Raw genomic sequence first — 17,280 nt, forward strand, 5'->3', positions numbered from 1 at the left:
CTTCTGTATAACGTAGTTATTGTAAGGATTCATGTCTTACATGTGTAATTTTATAATAATAAATATTATATAATAATATATTATTGTAAAATATAATACTTTTATGTCACGGAAACAACATATCACTACAGTGATATTCAAACCAGTGTAAAGAAAAATAAAGTGATAGGCTTATCTTGATAGGTTAAGAAATGTAGACATCAGTCCAGCTATTTTTATGTGCAATTTTCTTCATACAGTAAATATCTTCAATTGTTTTATAACTTAATCAGATTAATAATCCTGCAGAAAGGGTTTGTTGTTTAGATGAAGTGGATCCTGCTTTGGTTTTAAATGCGATCCGAGTCAAACCGGTTTTACTGTCAAAGCCCAGTTTTTCCTGTTGTTCTAACTTGATACAAGTTGACATGTTCATGTCTTACATTCTGAAGGCATTTTACTTACAGTAAAAGTTTGTTCTTGTTTGCCATGTGGATTATTTAACGCACTTGGAAAACAGTAAGCCACAGTTGCGACTACTGATGGAAAGTTCGGCTGTTTTCAGAGAGCCGGCTCTTGTGGCACGACTCTCCTTCTCACCGTTGTCTACCGTCTCACTCACTGGCTGAGGCATGAGGAGCGATCCTGAAATATCAATACTTCCAATACCGTAGTTTCATGTTGCAAGATCAATTCCCATATGAAAAAATAATATCTAATTTGATTAAATTTATTTTTAATCGTAAATGCGACATACAGATAAAAGTAAACACTACTTAGCAGGATAGTGGGCAGTACCCTGTTAATAGGGACTACAATTGCCTTCTGCCTCCTATTCATGTGTGTGCTACTCCTCCGCAAGAGTGCAGCCAATAAGAAGCCAAGACAGAAAACACGCAAACTTGACTTTGTTCACAGATCATGTATTTACATTCAGCATAGAAATGATGCTGTGTGCGATGTATGTGGGAAGACAGTTATATACTGTAGCAACACAAAAACGTTTTAATGGCGATTCGACAGTTGCGATTGAGTAGATGATTGTCAAACTTATTTTACATTTAAGGCCACAAGGAGGTGCTCTTCAGAAGAAGTGGGTGGCTCTGAGAAGAGCCGTTGGGTGGATGCAGCAGAGCTGCAGTTTACTTGGAGCTGGTGTACTTGGTCACGGCCTTTGTGCCCTCGGACACGGCGTGCTTGGCCAGCTCACCGGGCAGCAGGAGGCGCACGGCGGTCTGGATCTCCCTGGAGGTGATGGTGGAGCGCTTGTTGTAGTGAGCCAGGCGGGAGGCCTCAGAGGCGATGCGCTCGAAGATGTCGTTGACGAACGAGTTCATGATGCTCATGGCCTTGGAGGAGATGCCGGTGTCGGGGTGCACCTGCTTCAGCACCTTGTACACGTAGATGGCGTAGCTCTCCTTCCTGGTCTTTCGCTTCTTCTTGCCGCCCTTGCCGGCGGTTTTAGTCACGGCTTTCTTGGAGCCCTTCTTGGGCGCGGACTTTGCGGGTTCAGGCATTTTCCTTCGTCGCTACTTCACAGCAGAGAATGTGCCCGTCAGCGCAGAGCGACTCTCTTTTATTTCCGCTGTATGCAAATAAGGCTGTGCAGATCCCCGCCTGTCATTGGTCGAGCTGTTGCTCCCTTTCTTTAGTGGGTGAAAAGTTACTGGCAGTCGCACAATGTAAAGTAAAGGAAACCTCGGCAACAGCCCTCTTTCAGTGATGCTGAGAAAGCAGGTTTCATGACATTTATGCAGTGTTTTAGGGAAACAGAGAGGTATTTGGGACATAAGAGAATTTGTGCTGCTTCATTGTTACTTGTTCATGTTCTGATTTCTCAAACCACATATGTTTGTGTCCAGCTTTAATTGGAAATCAAACTGAAAGAAATGTGTAGTACAATTTCTAATCAGAGAAAAAAAAAGTACAAATATAATCCTTTACTTTACTTGCTGCAACGCAACACGTCCTAAAAGATTATGTATTCATATATTTAAGGTGTATCAGGGTTGCTCTTTCTTTGCTCTTTCACTGCTTTGGAGCAGTAGTCCATTGAAGCTTCTACGTTACTACTAAGGAATGTCCAAAGTCACAGTGTGCTGGGGATGAAACGTTGGAACATCTGCTGTGATCTTGTTATAGAACAGAAATTAGACAACAAATGGCTAGGGTGGGATTTGACATTGATAACAACATAAAAGCTATAAAGTAAGAAAAATGTTTGATAGTAAAAGATGGCTTTTCTGGTTAATCATGTGTATTGTTAATACCCACATTTGGAAAACAAGAACTAAAGTGGTTGGGAAACAAAAAAATGATTAGTAATGAGGCTGTTGGTAAAAACATTTTTCCAGATCTGAGGAGGAGAAAACAGAAGAACAATAGTCCTTTACCTTGGGATCTTTTAAACATATGAATAGATAAATAATTTTGAGTATTTTTTTTATCTCTATTCTTTCTGTGTGTGTGTTGCAAATTGTTATGTCTTGACATGTGCTTTGATGTAAATTGCCATGTAACTTGAAAATAAAGGCTTAAAAAAAACATCTTTCAACAACTGTGACGGTTAAGATAATGCCTCAAAATGAGTATCCTTTGAATTTCCAGCAACAACTTAAGTGCCACCACCATCTTTGTGAATTTGAACCAGAGATCATTGTTGTTTAATTATTCTATATATGCTTTAATTGTGTATCCCCTCACAACACCACGGGCCGCTCTGCAGGAGTTTGTAGAGTGGTGTGACAGCACCAAAATTGAATTGAACGTGAGCAAAACCAAAGAGATGGTGGTGACCTTCTCCAGTAGGCAGAGGGATCTGGCTGCTTCAGTCACCACCACCATCCACGGGAAGCCAGTGGAGGTAGTTGAGTTACAAATACCTGGGGACCATCTTTGATAACCTTCTGAAATTCTCTGCCAACACTGAGGAGATTCTCGAGAAGTGCCACCAACAGCTATACCTCCTTGGGAAACTCAGCTCCTTTGGAGTCAGCACACCCATCATGATGACTTTTTTACTACGCCTTCCTGGAAAGCATCATGACCATCCATTACCTGCTGGTTCCACTCCCTCAGCCTTCATACAGGAACAGACTGCAGCACCCGGCAGCAGTGTGCTCTAAAATCATTGGCCTGCCTGTCAGAACTCTGGCACAGGTTTTCAGCCAATAGGCCCTTAGAAAGGCAGCCAAAATCATCAACGACCCCTCTCACATTCTTCACCCCGCATTTCAATGGCTCCCCTCTGGGTGACACCTCTGCATTTCCTGCAAGACTGAAAGGAGGAGAGCCACCTTTGTCCCCAAAGCCACTCTGCTTTTTAACTCCAGCAGATTAAGACCATTTCCCTACACCCATATACATAAACTACACTCTTTTTATACTGCCGACACTTTACTCAGTTAATTATTCACCTTTCAGTCACTTTAATTTCAAAACTGTCATTTGTGTATATTGCGTATTTATTTATTAGTGATGTGCGATACCACTGATTTCCTTTCCGATCCGATACCAAGTAAAATTCAGGGGGGTATCGGCGATACTGATCCGATACTCTGTGCAAAAACTTAATGTTTCATTGCATTTCATAATACAATATATAATTGTATTATGTAATTGTAATAATAACATAACCATAATTGCTTCATAATGATCAGAGGACATCAGACAACTTGTTTTCATTGCTTAATAATGCAGAATAATCATATAGAAATAAAAAAAAGCTGACGTTGTGCGTCTGCGAGAGACGTCTGTCTCGCCCTAGCAGCACCTGTCCCTGTCCTCCTCTTCAGTTCCTCAACATAAGCTCATCATATTCTGTGATGTGATTTACTCCGAGGTGTTTGACGAGGTCAGTGGTGTTGCCACAACACCTCACTGTCTTGCCACATACATCACAAACCACGCCTGGGCTGTTTGTGGAGGTAAAACGCGTCCACACATGACTCTGTTTGCGCTCAGCCATTGTTGTGAGTGTGCACGCCAGGGGCTGCCACACAGTTATACAGCCGTATTTCGCATATGACTATGAAAGGCGTAAGAGGAAGTTGTTCCTTCCAAATTAGACGATCCGAATGGTATAGTTTCTTTCCACTGCGTTCATTTTAATGGAAAAACAAACTTACCCCAGAGTACTAAAATATCGATATTATAATATGAGAATCGATTCTAGAACATAAATTGCTGGTATCGGAAGAATCCTTATTTCAGTATCGATCCGCACACCACTAGTATTTATTATCTCACTCTTACTGCCTGTTTATGCCAGGTCTATCTTCAACGCTATGCTGCTCTGTTGTTTCTTAATTGCCCCCATGGGAATAAACAAAGTCCCTCTGATTCTATCCTTTAATAAAGCCACAAAACACGTGACAACAATTTTCATGATGGCATTTTGAACTAATCAGTTTTAGCAGACAACACACTGAAGCTATACTTCCGTGGTGTGTGGCTTATTAGAGAAAAACATGTCACTGCTTGCATTTTTCCATGTTACACCAGCGTTTTTCATACTGAAAAGGCTGAAGGTTCAGAGACAACCATGCCAAATGACCCCTTGATAATCTTTGTAACTACCACATGCCTTACTAGTGAGACTAATTAAATCAAATGCCTTTTAATTGTCATAGTTGGGAATCAGAAGATTAGCAAGATAAGAAACATCAAAGAACAAAGCTCTTAAAGGGAGGTGTGTGGCTCTTAAAAGAGCCGTTGAGTTCTTTCAGTTGGTGTGAATGAGTTTAACCGCCGAAGCCGTACAGAGTGCGGCCCTGTCTCTTCAGAGCGTACACCACGTCCATGGCGGTCACGGTCTTCCTCTTGGCGTGCTCGGTGTAAGTGACGGCGTCACGGATCACGTTCTCCAGGAACACCTTCAGCACACCGCGGGTCTCCTCGTAGATCAGACCCGAGATACGCTTCACTCCGCCACGACGAGCAAGACGGCGGATGGCGGGTTTGGTGATTCCCTGGATGTTATCGCGGAGAACTTTACGGTGACGCTTGGCGCCTCCCTTTCCGAGTCCTTTGCCTCCCTTGCCCCTTCCACTCATGGTTACTGTTTCTTCTTTGACCGAACAAAGTTGAATAACCTCCCACGCGAGCTCTCTAGTCTTATCTCTGAGTGGCGGACGTAATAGAAGACAGCTGCCTTTTTTTTCTTTTTTTGGTGAATCAAATTTCATGAGCCCCGTCCACCTTCCTGCCCCAGTGTGGACCTGAACCGATTTCAGCTTTATTTGTTTTTAATAAGATTTAATATAGTGATTAACTCATTAGTCTAACACATGATTCGAGGTCGGACACAAATCCCTGACAGGGTTCCATCAAAGATGATATCCAGTCTAAACACCTGGCCTAAATCAAATGTGGAGACCAGTGAACTATCAACACATCTATCATAAAGACTCACACCAAAGCCTCCTCATGATGTCTGAGCAAAGTCTGTTTTGTTTTCAAACAACTAGCATTTTTCATTGTATTTTGTTCTTGAAGCACTTACTGCAAATGAAAATGCATCTTTAAAACTCGTACAATATTCCTGCTGTCTTTACTGCTTTAAAACCCAAAATGTAAGTAGATATAAATATAAACAGATACACTGAAAAAATTCGCAGTACACATTCTTGCAATGTCATTCATTTACAATAACAGAAACAGAGAACATTAACTTTTTGTCAAAATGGCAGGCACTGCAGCTTCCACATTCTATGGCAATCAGGGAGGTTACGTGATAACTGTTTTCAGAGATTGTTTCTCTTAAAGATGAAATTGTTTCTTCCACATTACAATCTTCAATTTGGTTTATTAAGATGTCATAGATGTACAATAAGTTTAACCCTTTCACAATAAAACTTATTCATTGTCCTTTGTGGTGGACAGCAGGACTTAAAACCTCCATTTTTAATACTTCAAAAAGCTGAGGGCTGAAAGAGCTAGAAAGGATTTGATTCAAGTTTGTGGAAGGAGGGTTAGACTTTGAGCTTTTGGGAGATGAGGTGGAGCAGATCCAGGCATTGCAGCAGGAAGGTGACATGTTTGAGGACGAGTAAATCAGTAAACCAGCTTTCAAGGAGCCGGATTAGGGACGAAGTAACAACACCCACAATCCACTATGGATTAGAAGTAATGTGAAAGCTCGATCTTTTACACTGGGGGATTTGGTTTCTCTTGCACAGCTGAAATACATCTGCTCAATCTACACAGGCTTTCCATGATCTCAGCAGACTGATGTATATTTGCTAGAAGTGCACTAAACCACATTACTTTGCTCTATCTCAATCCAATTTCAACCCTTTTGAATCTGGGTTGAAATTATTTTTTACATGAAACAAAATCAGCTGCTCAGTTGATCTCATTATAGCCAATGAAATAACTCATGACAGATTCTTCAAGATTCATCATGTTAACAAATGAGCTCGTCTCTTGTCAGAGTGCAAGAAAGCTTCAGTCTGCTGAGACCTGTGTAGATGAGCAGATTATTCTTTTCCCAGGTCGAGTTTACACATTACTTTTTACACATAATGGGCGTAGTGAATGCTGCCATTTTGGCCCTACCTATGCTCAAAAGCAGACATGTCCTTTGACCTTCCTTATCTTCCGTACGGCTCTCTTCATCCATGAATCCAGCTTTAGGTGATTATTGGGCAGAATGCAGTTTTATCAAAAAGCTTGTCTTTTAAAAAGTAATTTGTTAAAACAGTGTTTTAATGTAATATTTTTTTCAGAAATTCCTAATCAGAATATGTTATTAACCCCAAAGGAAATTATGTGGTTACAGTTCCTTCTCGGGAGAACAAGAGGAATATTATGACATGGAATACTTACAACAAAATTAACAGAAATGGGCAAAACTGTCGTAGAAAGTTGTTTTTTTTTAATGATGGCTTTGTCTTAGAATTATGGAGTATTTTCTAAAAATTCCACATAGAATATAGTAGTATCCAACAGTGTCATATGAAAACATGTAAATGAAAGCAGCCGGTGAGAATTTTAACATTCACTCCAGTGGAGAGCCCCAAGAGCCTTGGGGCACAGTCTAAAGAAAAAAACCGTGTTGACTGCTGTGGTGAGCTAGCATCATCATACCCTGCAGAACGCAGGGTATGATGATGCTAGCTCACCACAGCTCACCACATCTGTCATTTGTAGATTCAAGACTGCATTTAATTATGAGGCAAACAGTGTGTAAGATTTGTCATCATCATCATCAAACAACTACAGTGGAAAATCTCAGGACATGTGCTCCTCGGCAGAGGTGAGTGGCTCTGAAAAGAGCCGTTGGGTGGATGCAGCAGAGCTGCAGTTTACTTGGAGCTGGTGTACTTGGTCACGGCCTTTGTGCCCTCGGACACGGCGTGCTTGGCCAGCTCACCGGGCAGCAGGAGGCGCACGGCGGTCTGGATCTCCCTGGAGGTGATGGTGGAGCGCTTGTTGTAGTGAGCCAGGCGGGAGGCCTCAGAGGCGATGCGCTCGAAGATGTCGTTGACGAACGAGTTCATGATGCTCATGGCCTTGGAGGAGATGCCGGTGTCGGGGTGCACCTGCTTCAGCACCTTGTACACGTAGATGGCGTAGCTCTCCTTCCTGGTCTTTCGCTTCTTCTTGCCGCCCTTGCCGGCGGTTTTAGTCACGGCTTTCTTGGAGCCCTTCTTGGGCGCGGACTTTGCGGGTTCAGGCATTTTTCTTCGTCGCTACTTCACAGCAGAGAATGTGCCCGTCAGCGCAGAGCGGCTCTCTTTTATTTCCGCTGTATGCAAATAAGGCTGTGCAGATCCCCGCCTGTCATTGGTCGAGCTGTTGCTCCCTTTCTTTGGTGGGTAAATTGCTACTGCGCAGTCTCACAATGGAAAAAAAACATGACCTTCAGCTTTCATTCACTGGACTATATTTAACATTCACAACGCGACACGTCGGGATTGTGGCATTAGTTAAAGAAAGTAGATTGAAATGCGCACGTTAAAGTGAAACTTATGAGATATTTGGAAGAAATAAGAATTTAAAGAATCTGTGCTTCTACAGTTAGTGATGCCTCATATCATAGATGATTGTTCTCAGAAATGTATTGATGTTCTTCTTGATATCAAACTGAAAACATCATGTAATATTTCTTATTGGAGCAACCAAACTAGACATTTTTTTTTAAATCACATGCATCGTTTTTACTATTGAAGGACTTTATAGTCCTAGCATATAAACAGGTTTTTACTTAAACATGCATTACATAATTCAACATAAATCCTGTATTTGACAATAGTTATTCCAGTGATTGCTCTATGTAATATTTACTTATTGTGTATTCAGCCATAATGTCTGTTAATGTGAACACATCACTATTGCCACTTCGCCTCGCCAAGTTTGTTCCACTCCAGTGTTTTGGCAAATAAAATTGAGACCATGTTACCCCTGAAATGGAAAACCTGTCCAGGATGAACGCTGCCTCACAACCAGGAATAACCTCCAGAGTCGGACACTATTAAAGAACAGTGTAGTTACCTTATTCACCTACTCAGATTTCATATTATAGCTCTGAACACCAATTAAAACAAGAGCTCTTATTTAATAGAGCCATGCGTTATCGTAACATAAAGCCTTCCACCATCTAAAATGTATGTCAGCATATATGTCCAGAGCAAAAGATGATAAACCCATATAATCAAAGGTTACAACATCTACAACCAAAGCTCTTAAAGGGAGGTGTGTGGCTCTTAAAAGAGCCGTTGAGTTCTTTCAGTTGGTGTGAATGAGTTTAACCGCCGAAGCCGTACAGAGTGCGGCCCTGTCTCTTCAGAGCGTACACCACGTCCATGGCGGTCACGGTCTTCCTCTTGGCGTGCTCGGTGTAAGTGACGGCGTCACGGATCACGTTCTCCAGGAACACCTTCAGCACACCGCGGGTCTCCTCGTAGATCAGACCCGAGATACGCTTCACTCCGCCACGACGAGCAAGACGGCGGATGGCGGGTTTGGTGATTCCCTGGATGTTATCGCGGAGAACTTTACGGTGACGCTTGGCGCCTCCCTTTCCGAGTCCTTTGCCTCCCTTGCCCCTTCCACTCATGGTTATAGTTTCTTTGACCGAACAAAGTTGAACAGGGCTTGCTTGGCAGAGGCTGTTTATTTGTGTCCCATCTCCGGACGTAACAGAGAAAAAAGGGCGAATTTTAACAAGGCCCCGCCCATGTTTTTCAAATTGCAACCGTCTTTACGGAGAGACGTAAAACCGTTCACTGACGTCACACTTTCAGGGACAGATAGTAACAGTAATGTGAATAGTTGGCTTTTGTATTATATGATTTATTTATTACATTTTATATGGAGTGAATAAATAAAGTATATTTACGGTGGCCTCTAGAGACAAAGCACGTACAAACACAACGGAGGTGCTCCACGATGCTAGGGGGCAGTGTTGAGCTTTTGTTACCTCGTGGCTACACAAGCCAAGAAGTACCAACGACCAGATTTGGTGTGTGGTAGTAACAGGTAAATGAACATTTTTTTTTAAAGTTTTGAATATATATGAGTGCCTGTGTATAAATACACAAACAATACACACATGCTTTCAATTGTGTAATTTAAGTGATCTAGGTAGCACTGTTTGGAAGTTCAGTTAACACTAGAAATGTTTTTTGGAGTTTGTACGTGCTTTGTCTCGAGGGGCCACCACATATATTTATATATAAACATATAAATAAAACCACTTTTTTTTACATTAGTAATTCCTTTTGTGCATAATTTTATATTATTGTTAATAATAAACTAATTAAAGCAACAAAACAACCTGAAGAGCAGGTTGGGAGCCGAAAGAGCCGGTTCTCCAAAGAGAGCCGGAAATCCCATCACTACTGGTCTCCCCAACATGGGAAAATGTTTTAAAATATATGGAGGGATGGGTGAAATTTAAATTACCTAGCTCACCGAGATTGTGCCTATTGGGGGACAGAGGTGAGGTGTCACAGTTACAAAGCAGGCTTCAGAGCAGGGGCGATTCTAGGATCAGAGCTTTAGGGGTGCTGAGCACCCAGAGAGCTGCCCAGCCAGGCAAGATAAACTTTACACGTCACGATAAGACGTCTTCCCCGTCTCTGTCAGTCCCTGCGTCCTTAAATGTTGTCCCGAGTTGTCTCTGAATGTCTCCTCGGTGCATTTAAACCCCTGCTCCTCCCTGTCCTCACCGTCTGTTGTCTTCGTCTCTGTTATCAGTCATCATAATTTTACCATCTCTGTGCAAGTCTGCAAATTTCTTTATTAAATCATAAGATTCTTAAATTCATCAAGTCTCTCTGTGCCTGGGTCCTCGTCACAAAACATGACATCAAAGTCAAAGTCAAAGTCAACTTTATTTGTCAATTCTGCCACATGTACAGGACATACAGAGAATAGAAATTTCGTTACTCTCAAACCCTAGATGAAATAGCAATGAACATTTAAATATAAGAGAGTGATTAAAAAATGCAAATAAAATAATTAAAAAGTAAAAATTTAAATAAATACAATACAAATTAACAAGAAAGCTATACAATATACAATATTCAGGTAAGGGTAAATGACATTAAGTGTAAACCAGGCAGAGTAGTGCAAATAGGCAAATAGTGCAAATGGAGATTTAGTAATGTACAGTAAGAGATAGTGTAACAACAAAGTCTTATGAGGTAGTGGCAGTCCAATGCTCCACAAAGTGACTGGTAACTGGTGCAGGCCAGTGAGTGTGTGTGTGTGTGTGTGTGTGTGTGTGTGTGTGTGTGTGTGTGTGTGTGTGTGTGTGAGTGACAGAGTTCAGTGAGACCATGGAGGAGAAGAGGGGAGAGGGGGCAGAATCGGGAGGGAGTTAAGCTTCCTGACAGCCTGATGGATGAAGCTGTCCTTCAGTCTGCTGGTCCTGGCCTGGAGACTCCGCAGTCTCCTCCCTGACGGCAGCAGCTTGAAGAAGCTTTGCATTGGGTGCGTGACATCACTGTTTTGTACATTTTAACACAATTTAATCCCACATTTGTGAAAGAAAAGCAAAACACTTTTTTTAAAGTCTGTAACAAAACCATCAAATCTGATCAAGGTTATTTAAATGCTGCAAAAGAAGAATGGATTGGAATAAAAATAAAAATACATATCCTAACCTTCATTACTGGGAGAATAATGAATGATGCTCACAGTGAGTGAAAAGTAAACTGAGAGCATTTTTTGGACAGAGATTCACTTTTAATGTGTGTGTGTGTGTGTAATATAATACAGATACATAAAAACACTCCCGAAACAGAAGAAATTATTACAAAATATTAATAAAAACTATAAAACTGGAGGCAACAGCCTGTGGTAGAATGTATACCATGCATGAAAAAATCTCAAATTCAAATTTTATTTGTCACGTACACAGTCATACACAGTACGATATGTAGTGAAATGCTTGGACAACTGCTCCTGACCTAAAGAAAACAAAAAAGGAAAAGGCTATGAATAAGATAGGAAATAAATATGAAAAATTAAAAAGGGTAAATTTAACTAGGAAGGAATAAAATAGAAATTAAGGTTAAAAATGAAATAACTGTACAACACAAATTAGAATGAAGGGTAAATTTAACTGGGAAGAATAAGATAAAATATATAAATTAAAGTTGAAAATAAAATAACTGTACAACAAAATACACAATATAGAACTATATAAGAATGTATGAAGAAATATAAATAAATATATACACAATAACAGCAGCAGTGATTTAAGTAATGAAGTGAAACCAAAGTCCAGAAAGTCCAGTGTGTGTGTAAGAACCATATGTGTGGGTCAGTACTGTGTGGTGGTGTGATTGAGAGACCGTATCGCCTGCGGGAAGAAGCTCCTCCTCAGTCTCTCTGTGTTGGTCTTCAGGGAGCGGAATCGCTTTCCTGACCTCAACAGAGAGAACAGTCTGTTGTTGGGATGGCTGAGGTCCTTCACCATCTTCCTGGCCTTGGTCCAGCACCGCCTGCTGTAGATTGAGTGCAGGTCAGGGAGCTCGGAGCGGATGGTGCGCTCAGCTGACCGCACAACCCTCTGTAGAGCTCGTCTGTCCTGCATGGTGCTGTTCCCGAACCAGGTTAAGATGTTTCCCGCCAGGATGCTCTCTATGGTGCACGAGTAAAAGTTCCTGAGCACCTTGGAGGGCAGTTGGAAGTCTCTCAAGCGTCTGAGGTGGTAGAGACGCTGTCGGGCCTTTTTCACCACGGTGTTGATGTGACAGGACCATGACAGGTCCTGCGTGATGTGAACTCCGAGGTATTTGAAGCTGTCCACTCTCTCCACTGGGCACTCGTTGATGACGGGGGTCTGGTAGTTCCTCTCCTGCTTAGTGCTGAAGTCCACTATCAGCTCCTTTGTCTTACTGACGTTTAGAAGGAGGTTGTTCCTCTGGCACCAGTTCTCCAGATTCCTAATCTCCTTCAGGTAGGCCGTCTCGTTGTTATCAGAGATCAGGCCCACCACGACGGTGTCGTCAGCAAACTTGATGATGGTGGTGGATCTTTTATGACTTTCATGCTTTCATAGTGGTGCTTGGGAGAGCTTGACCTTTTATCAGGTGGTCCACACTGTAACAAGTGTGAGAATCACTGATAAGTGTGTGTGTGCTTTTGGAAAACATTTAAAGCTGCAGTACAGAATCTTTGAAACAAGCTTAAAACATTTGTAGAAACAGAGCACCTGCTTCTCTTTACAGCTTTACAGAGGTTTCAGTAAAGCTGTGGCTGAACCACATAAAAATATATCATTAATTTTACTCTCCCCGATCAATGATAATGTTATGTTGGGATGTTGTTAAAGAGGGTCAAAATGTTTCAGCCCAGTTTGTTTAGCAGCTTTAATACAGGGAGGACACAACTTCCAGACTGTGAGTAAAATCAGGTTTTCCTCTTTGTCAGGTTAACAGTTTCTGCCTGTCACTGCTCCCTGTCTGTTAGCTTACCTGCTTCTTCCTCACCTCGTACTTTCTCCTCACGTTCCCTCTTTCCTCTCTCCCTCTTTGGACTGACAATCATACACAAATAGATTCAATTAGATGAAAAATTACATTAATATGAAAAAATACTATTAAGATCACTAATAAAAAGTCCTCTCAGTGTACTTTCAACCAAAAGGCAAATAACCAAACCACACGAACATCTAATAAAAGATAAACATTGAAACACTGATCCAACATTATTCCTGATTGATGGATCATTTGATTTTACACTTTTACCTGACGTGGCTCCTTTTTTGAAAAAACTTCCTCATATCCATTATGAACCTGGCTGTCTCTGTACACACACACACACACACACACACACACACACACACACACACACACACACACACACACCAGGTGTTATAAGGTTAATGGGCATTCAGTCAGTTAGCATCCATTTCTAACAGGACAGTGGTAACAACAGCAGCTACGGACAATTATAAGTCTTAGATTTTAAACAGGCTGTAAACATTTCAATGGGAGCAACAGGACGGTCAGATGTGGCTGATTTTACAGAGCAGGACGGATTGTAGGGCAGCAAACATCGTCAGAAAACACGTTTTCAACACTGCAGGTTACCTGGTGTAATGTTTTTCCTACCAACTATATAAAGAGTAACTGAAGGTTAAATGCAGCCAACATGTCCTGTTTTAAGCCAGACACTTCCACCTCTGCTCCGCTGCGTCTCAGCCACCATCGCTCTGGCAGACAGAGCACTAGAGCCAGAGCAGGGGGGAGCTGGAACAAACCACTTTGGGAGGCGGGGGGGTATCTATACTTTTGTTGTTAAAATGTTACGTCTCAAACAAGTAAAGTACTGTATGCTTTTTATATTTTTAGTAGTGTGTCACACAAACAGCAAATATTGTCAAAAAAAGTAAGAAATCTGTGGGGGTGCTTTGATTCACTTTGGGCTAAAATCGCCCCTGCTTCAGAGTGTTAAACACCGGGCTTGTGACGTGTGTTTGTCTTATTTTAACACTTTGGAAAGCGCCTCGGACTCCAACCCTAACATGTGGAAGGAGAAAATGCTGGGAAGACTGAGCAGCAAGACAGACTCTAACAGAACAATGTGACAGTTTTATGAGTCTACAGCATGATGACAATGTGAGATACAGTCTGAATTGAGAGGGTCTTGTGTGTACAACACTTTATTTATAATGCCCCCCGTTTTCCTCGTCTTTCTTCCTCACTCAGTCTGGTTTGTGTTGTTATGCTTGTTTAAATGTTAAAAAAAAAACTTTAATTACAAAAAAGGCCATCCATTCTCCTCCACCCGCTGCTATATTCTGGATTTAATACCCAAAACCTTTATTTCGATTATTTCTTACATTACAGACTTTTGATATAAACATTCTGTGTTCTTACAGATAAATCTGCCAGCATTAAAATCACCTCCAGCTGCAACATTAAAGCAATAACCTCATTATCCAGTAACACTGTGGATATAGCCGGCCAGTCAGGAGGAAGTGGGCTTTAAACAGGCAGAGCTAGAACCACATTCTAGCTCATTTTAAGGCATTTTAGAAGCAATTTGTTTTAATAAGACATAAACCTGACGGGAAGCAGCAGCTACTTTTAGGCCGTGGGTGGGGTTCAGCCCGACCTTCGTCTGCATTTCTTTCTTCCATGCAAACTGTGTCAAGGTGAGCAACAACAGCCAGCGAGGCAATAAAAGTCTTTGCTGTTTACAACCACCATCATCAAACTTTCCATAAAGTGGAGTTTTACGGCTGTTTGCTGGTTAATGGTTTACCTGGAGACAGGTGACAGTGGGAAACAGAAAGAAAATGGAAGAGAGTTCACACATACATCTTATCTTCTCGCTTGTTTCTTTCTGTAATTCTTCTTTGTTGTCTCTCATTTTGTTTTTGTCTTTAGAAGAACATAAAGCTCGTGGAGATCGTGATGATTTTTAAACTCGTCCCTCAGTTTGTTTGTTTGCTGTGTTTTTACATTATTAAAGTTTCCATCTTTGCTCAGAAAAAAGCTCTTTGACCTCACAGAGGCTTTGACCTAAAGAAAGATCACCTTCGAGTCTGGATGTGCTCATTCTGTGAGAGGTCATTAACCAACCTGTCCGTCCTGAGATTAGTCTGCAGTTTTACAGCTGTACAATAGGAGTGAAATCATACGTGGGAGATTAATACCAACCTACGAAAGGAAAACTATTATAGACACAGGATGAAGCGCTGAGGGTCACAGTTTCTTCTTATTTTAGGTACATTCAATTAAATATAAAATATTGTTGTTTGTTGCTGTTCTATATTTTTATCTTATTGATTACTACACACTGCCTCAATTAATTTGATAAAACTGGCTATAATATTACAAACACCAGTGTTTATTGCTGGTAGCTGCTTTTACAACAAACATTAGCATCGTCAGAAATGTTTGAAAATGTGCAACATGCTAATAATTCATAAGATTTTTTTATTATTCCTCTTTTTTCGAGAAAGTAAAATTTTACCCAAAGTTCTGTAAATGTGTTTATGTCATATTCCATTTAATTAATCAGGTGATTTACTGACCTTTGCTTTATGTTTATGTTCATCATTCACTGTCAGCATCTTAGCATGAAAAGGCCCCAATAATAAGTATCACAAATTAGGGAATGTTTATATTTAGATAATGAGATTTGTCTGCCTTCTATTTTACATACACACACACATATATATATATATACACATATATATATATATATATATATGTGTGTATATATATATATATATATGTGTGTATATATATATATATATACACACATATATATATATATGTGTGTATATATATATATATATATATATATATATATATATACACACATATATATATATATGTGTGTATATATATATATATATATATATATATATATATATATATATATATACATACATACATACATATATATACACATATATACACACATATATATATATATATGTGTGTATATATATATATATATATATATATATACATACATACATATATATACACATATATACACACATATATATATATATATATATATATATATATATATATATATATATATATATATATATATATATATATATATATATATATATATATATATATATATATATGAGAGAGAGAAAACAAATATTCATGTTCTAAATACAGAAGCAGTTTAATCAGAAGCTCCTCACATGACACGATATCGATATAAGAACTATCAAACACTTGAAAACATGAATGCTGGTGTGAATTATTGTGGCTTTTATGTGATTTTTACTGCAGCAGACTAAACTAAATACTCATCAGTGTAAAACAATAAATCTCCCATAAATCCATAAAGACGCAGATAATTCCTCTTCAGGAGGGCAGCGGAGGGGCGATCGGAGGACAGGGAGGAGGGCGGCTTCTGCTGCAGGGTTGCTGGTTTAAATCCCTGCTGCACAGTTCTGATGAGCAAGGCAGGGACCAAAATCTGTTTATTTGCAGATTTGTTTAAAATGTTTAAAAGAGGTTTGAAATCAAATTTAAATAATTAAAAGGTTTGAAGAGTAATAAAAGTTCCTGATTAATACTTAAATAGATATTTACATTTTAAATCAGTAGCATATTTATATGTAAATTGTTAATAATGACAAATGCAGTTCTCTGGAAAAGGAAAAGCATTGGAGATCATAAATGATAACAAAAAATAGTAAAATGTTTAACTTTAGTTGTATTTTTCATTCAAAGTAATCTTTTCAGAGCACATTTGTACTTTTTTAGCACCCCACATGATGCTTACATAGATTTCTTTTTACATGAAACATGTCTAAGTATGTTTTCGTTCAAATGTCACACACCTTTACATACGTTTCTAGAAAATCCTCAAAATAATATTAAAAATTAATCCAGAATTCTGTTTTCTGTTCTGTAAACATCTGGATTTGGTTCACAAGACAAACAGCAGGTGGCGCTGATTCTCAGCCCAATGAAGAATAAGAAACAGAGACAGATGTGTAGCTCAAATAATAAAAATTGTGATGAAAACATCAGATTTCTGTTCACAGCTGACTGTATGCTGGTGCTAGGTGTTGGTGTAAACGGGGCCTGTCAGCTGATCAGGCCGCTCTGATCAGTTCAGCTGCTAAAAAAGTGGAGCTGCTGTTCAGCGCAGGACAGCGGGGATCTGAGCCTCATGGTGAGGTGTTCAATTATCAGCATTAATAATGGATATAAATAACTGACTTTTCCTTCTTCTTCCTTTTTTATTTTTATTTTTTTTTTTTACATGTAATGCCCTCACTGGATGGCCTCAGTGTTTTCTTACTGTGTTTTTTCCCTCACTCTGCTTCTTTTGATTGTCCCTGCCGGGTCA

At 39.9% G+C, this 17,280-nt stretch overlaps 4 protein-coding genes across 4 annotated transcripts; all 4 read right to left on the minus strand.

The window, feature by feature from the left end:
* Positions 1-879: 879 nt before the first annotated feature.
* Positions 880-1,549, minus strand: LOC146566314 (histone H2B 1/2). Its single transcript, XM_085288009.1, has one exon. The coding sequence runs from the start codon at positions 1,494-1,496 to the stop codon at positions 1,122-1,124; it is 375 nt and encodes a 124-aa protein (XP_085144135.1). The 5' UTR covers positions 1,497-1,549; the 3' UTR covers positions 880-1,121.
* A 3,114-nt stretch (positions 1,550-4,663) lies between these two features.
* Positions 4,664-5,063, minus strand: LOC146566315 (histone H4). The gene has a single exon (XM_085288011.1). It carries the CDS (start codon positions 5,031-5,033, stop codon positions 4,722-4,724), a length of 312 nt encoding a protein of 103 aa, XP_085144137.1. The 5' UTR covers positions 5,034-5,063; the 3' UTR covers positions 4,664-4,721.
* Positions 5,064-7,137: 2,074 nt separating this feature from the next.
* On the minus strand, positions 7,138-7,678 carry LOC146566316 (histone H2B 1/2). The gene has a single exon (XM_085288012.1). It carries the CDS (start codon positions 7,659-7,661, stop codon positions 7,287-7,289), a length of 375 nt encoding a protein of 124 aa, XP_085144138.1. The 5' UTR covers positions 7,662-7,678; the 3' UTR covers positions 7,138-7,286.
* Positions 7,679-8,226: 548 nt separating this feature from the next.
* LOC146566317 (histone H4) lies at positions 8,227-9,047 on the minus strand. The gene has a single exon (XM_085288013.1). The coding sequence runs from the start codon at positions 9,038-9,040 to the stop codon at positions 8,729-8,731; it is 312 nt and encodes a 103-aa protein (XP_085144139.1). The 5' UTR covers positions 9,041-9,047; the 3' UTR covers positions 8,227-8,728.
* Between the last annotated feature and the right edge of the window lie 8,233 nt (positions 9,048-17,280).

The sequence above is a fragment of the Mchenga conophoros genome, linkage group LG10, assembly GCF_057382185.1.
Source record: "Mchenga conophoros isolate Kocher_MC1m ecotype Shallow Benthic linkage group LG10, M_conophoros_male_GT1.1, whole genome shotgun sequence".
Lineage (NCBI taxonomy): Eukaryota > Metazoa > Chordata > Actinopteri > Cichliformes > Cichlidae > Mchenga > Mchenga conophoros.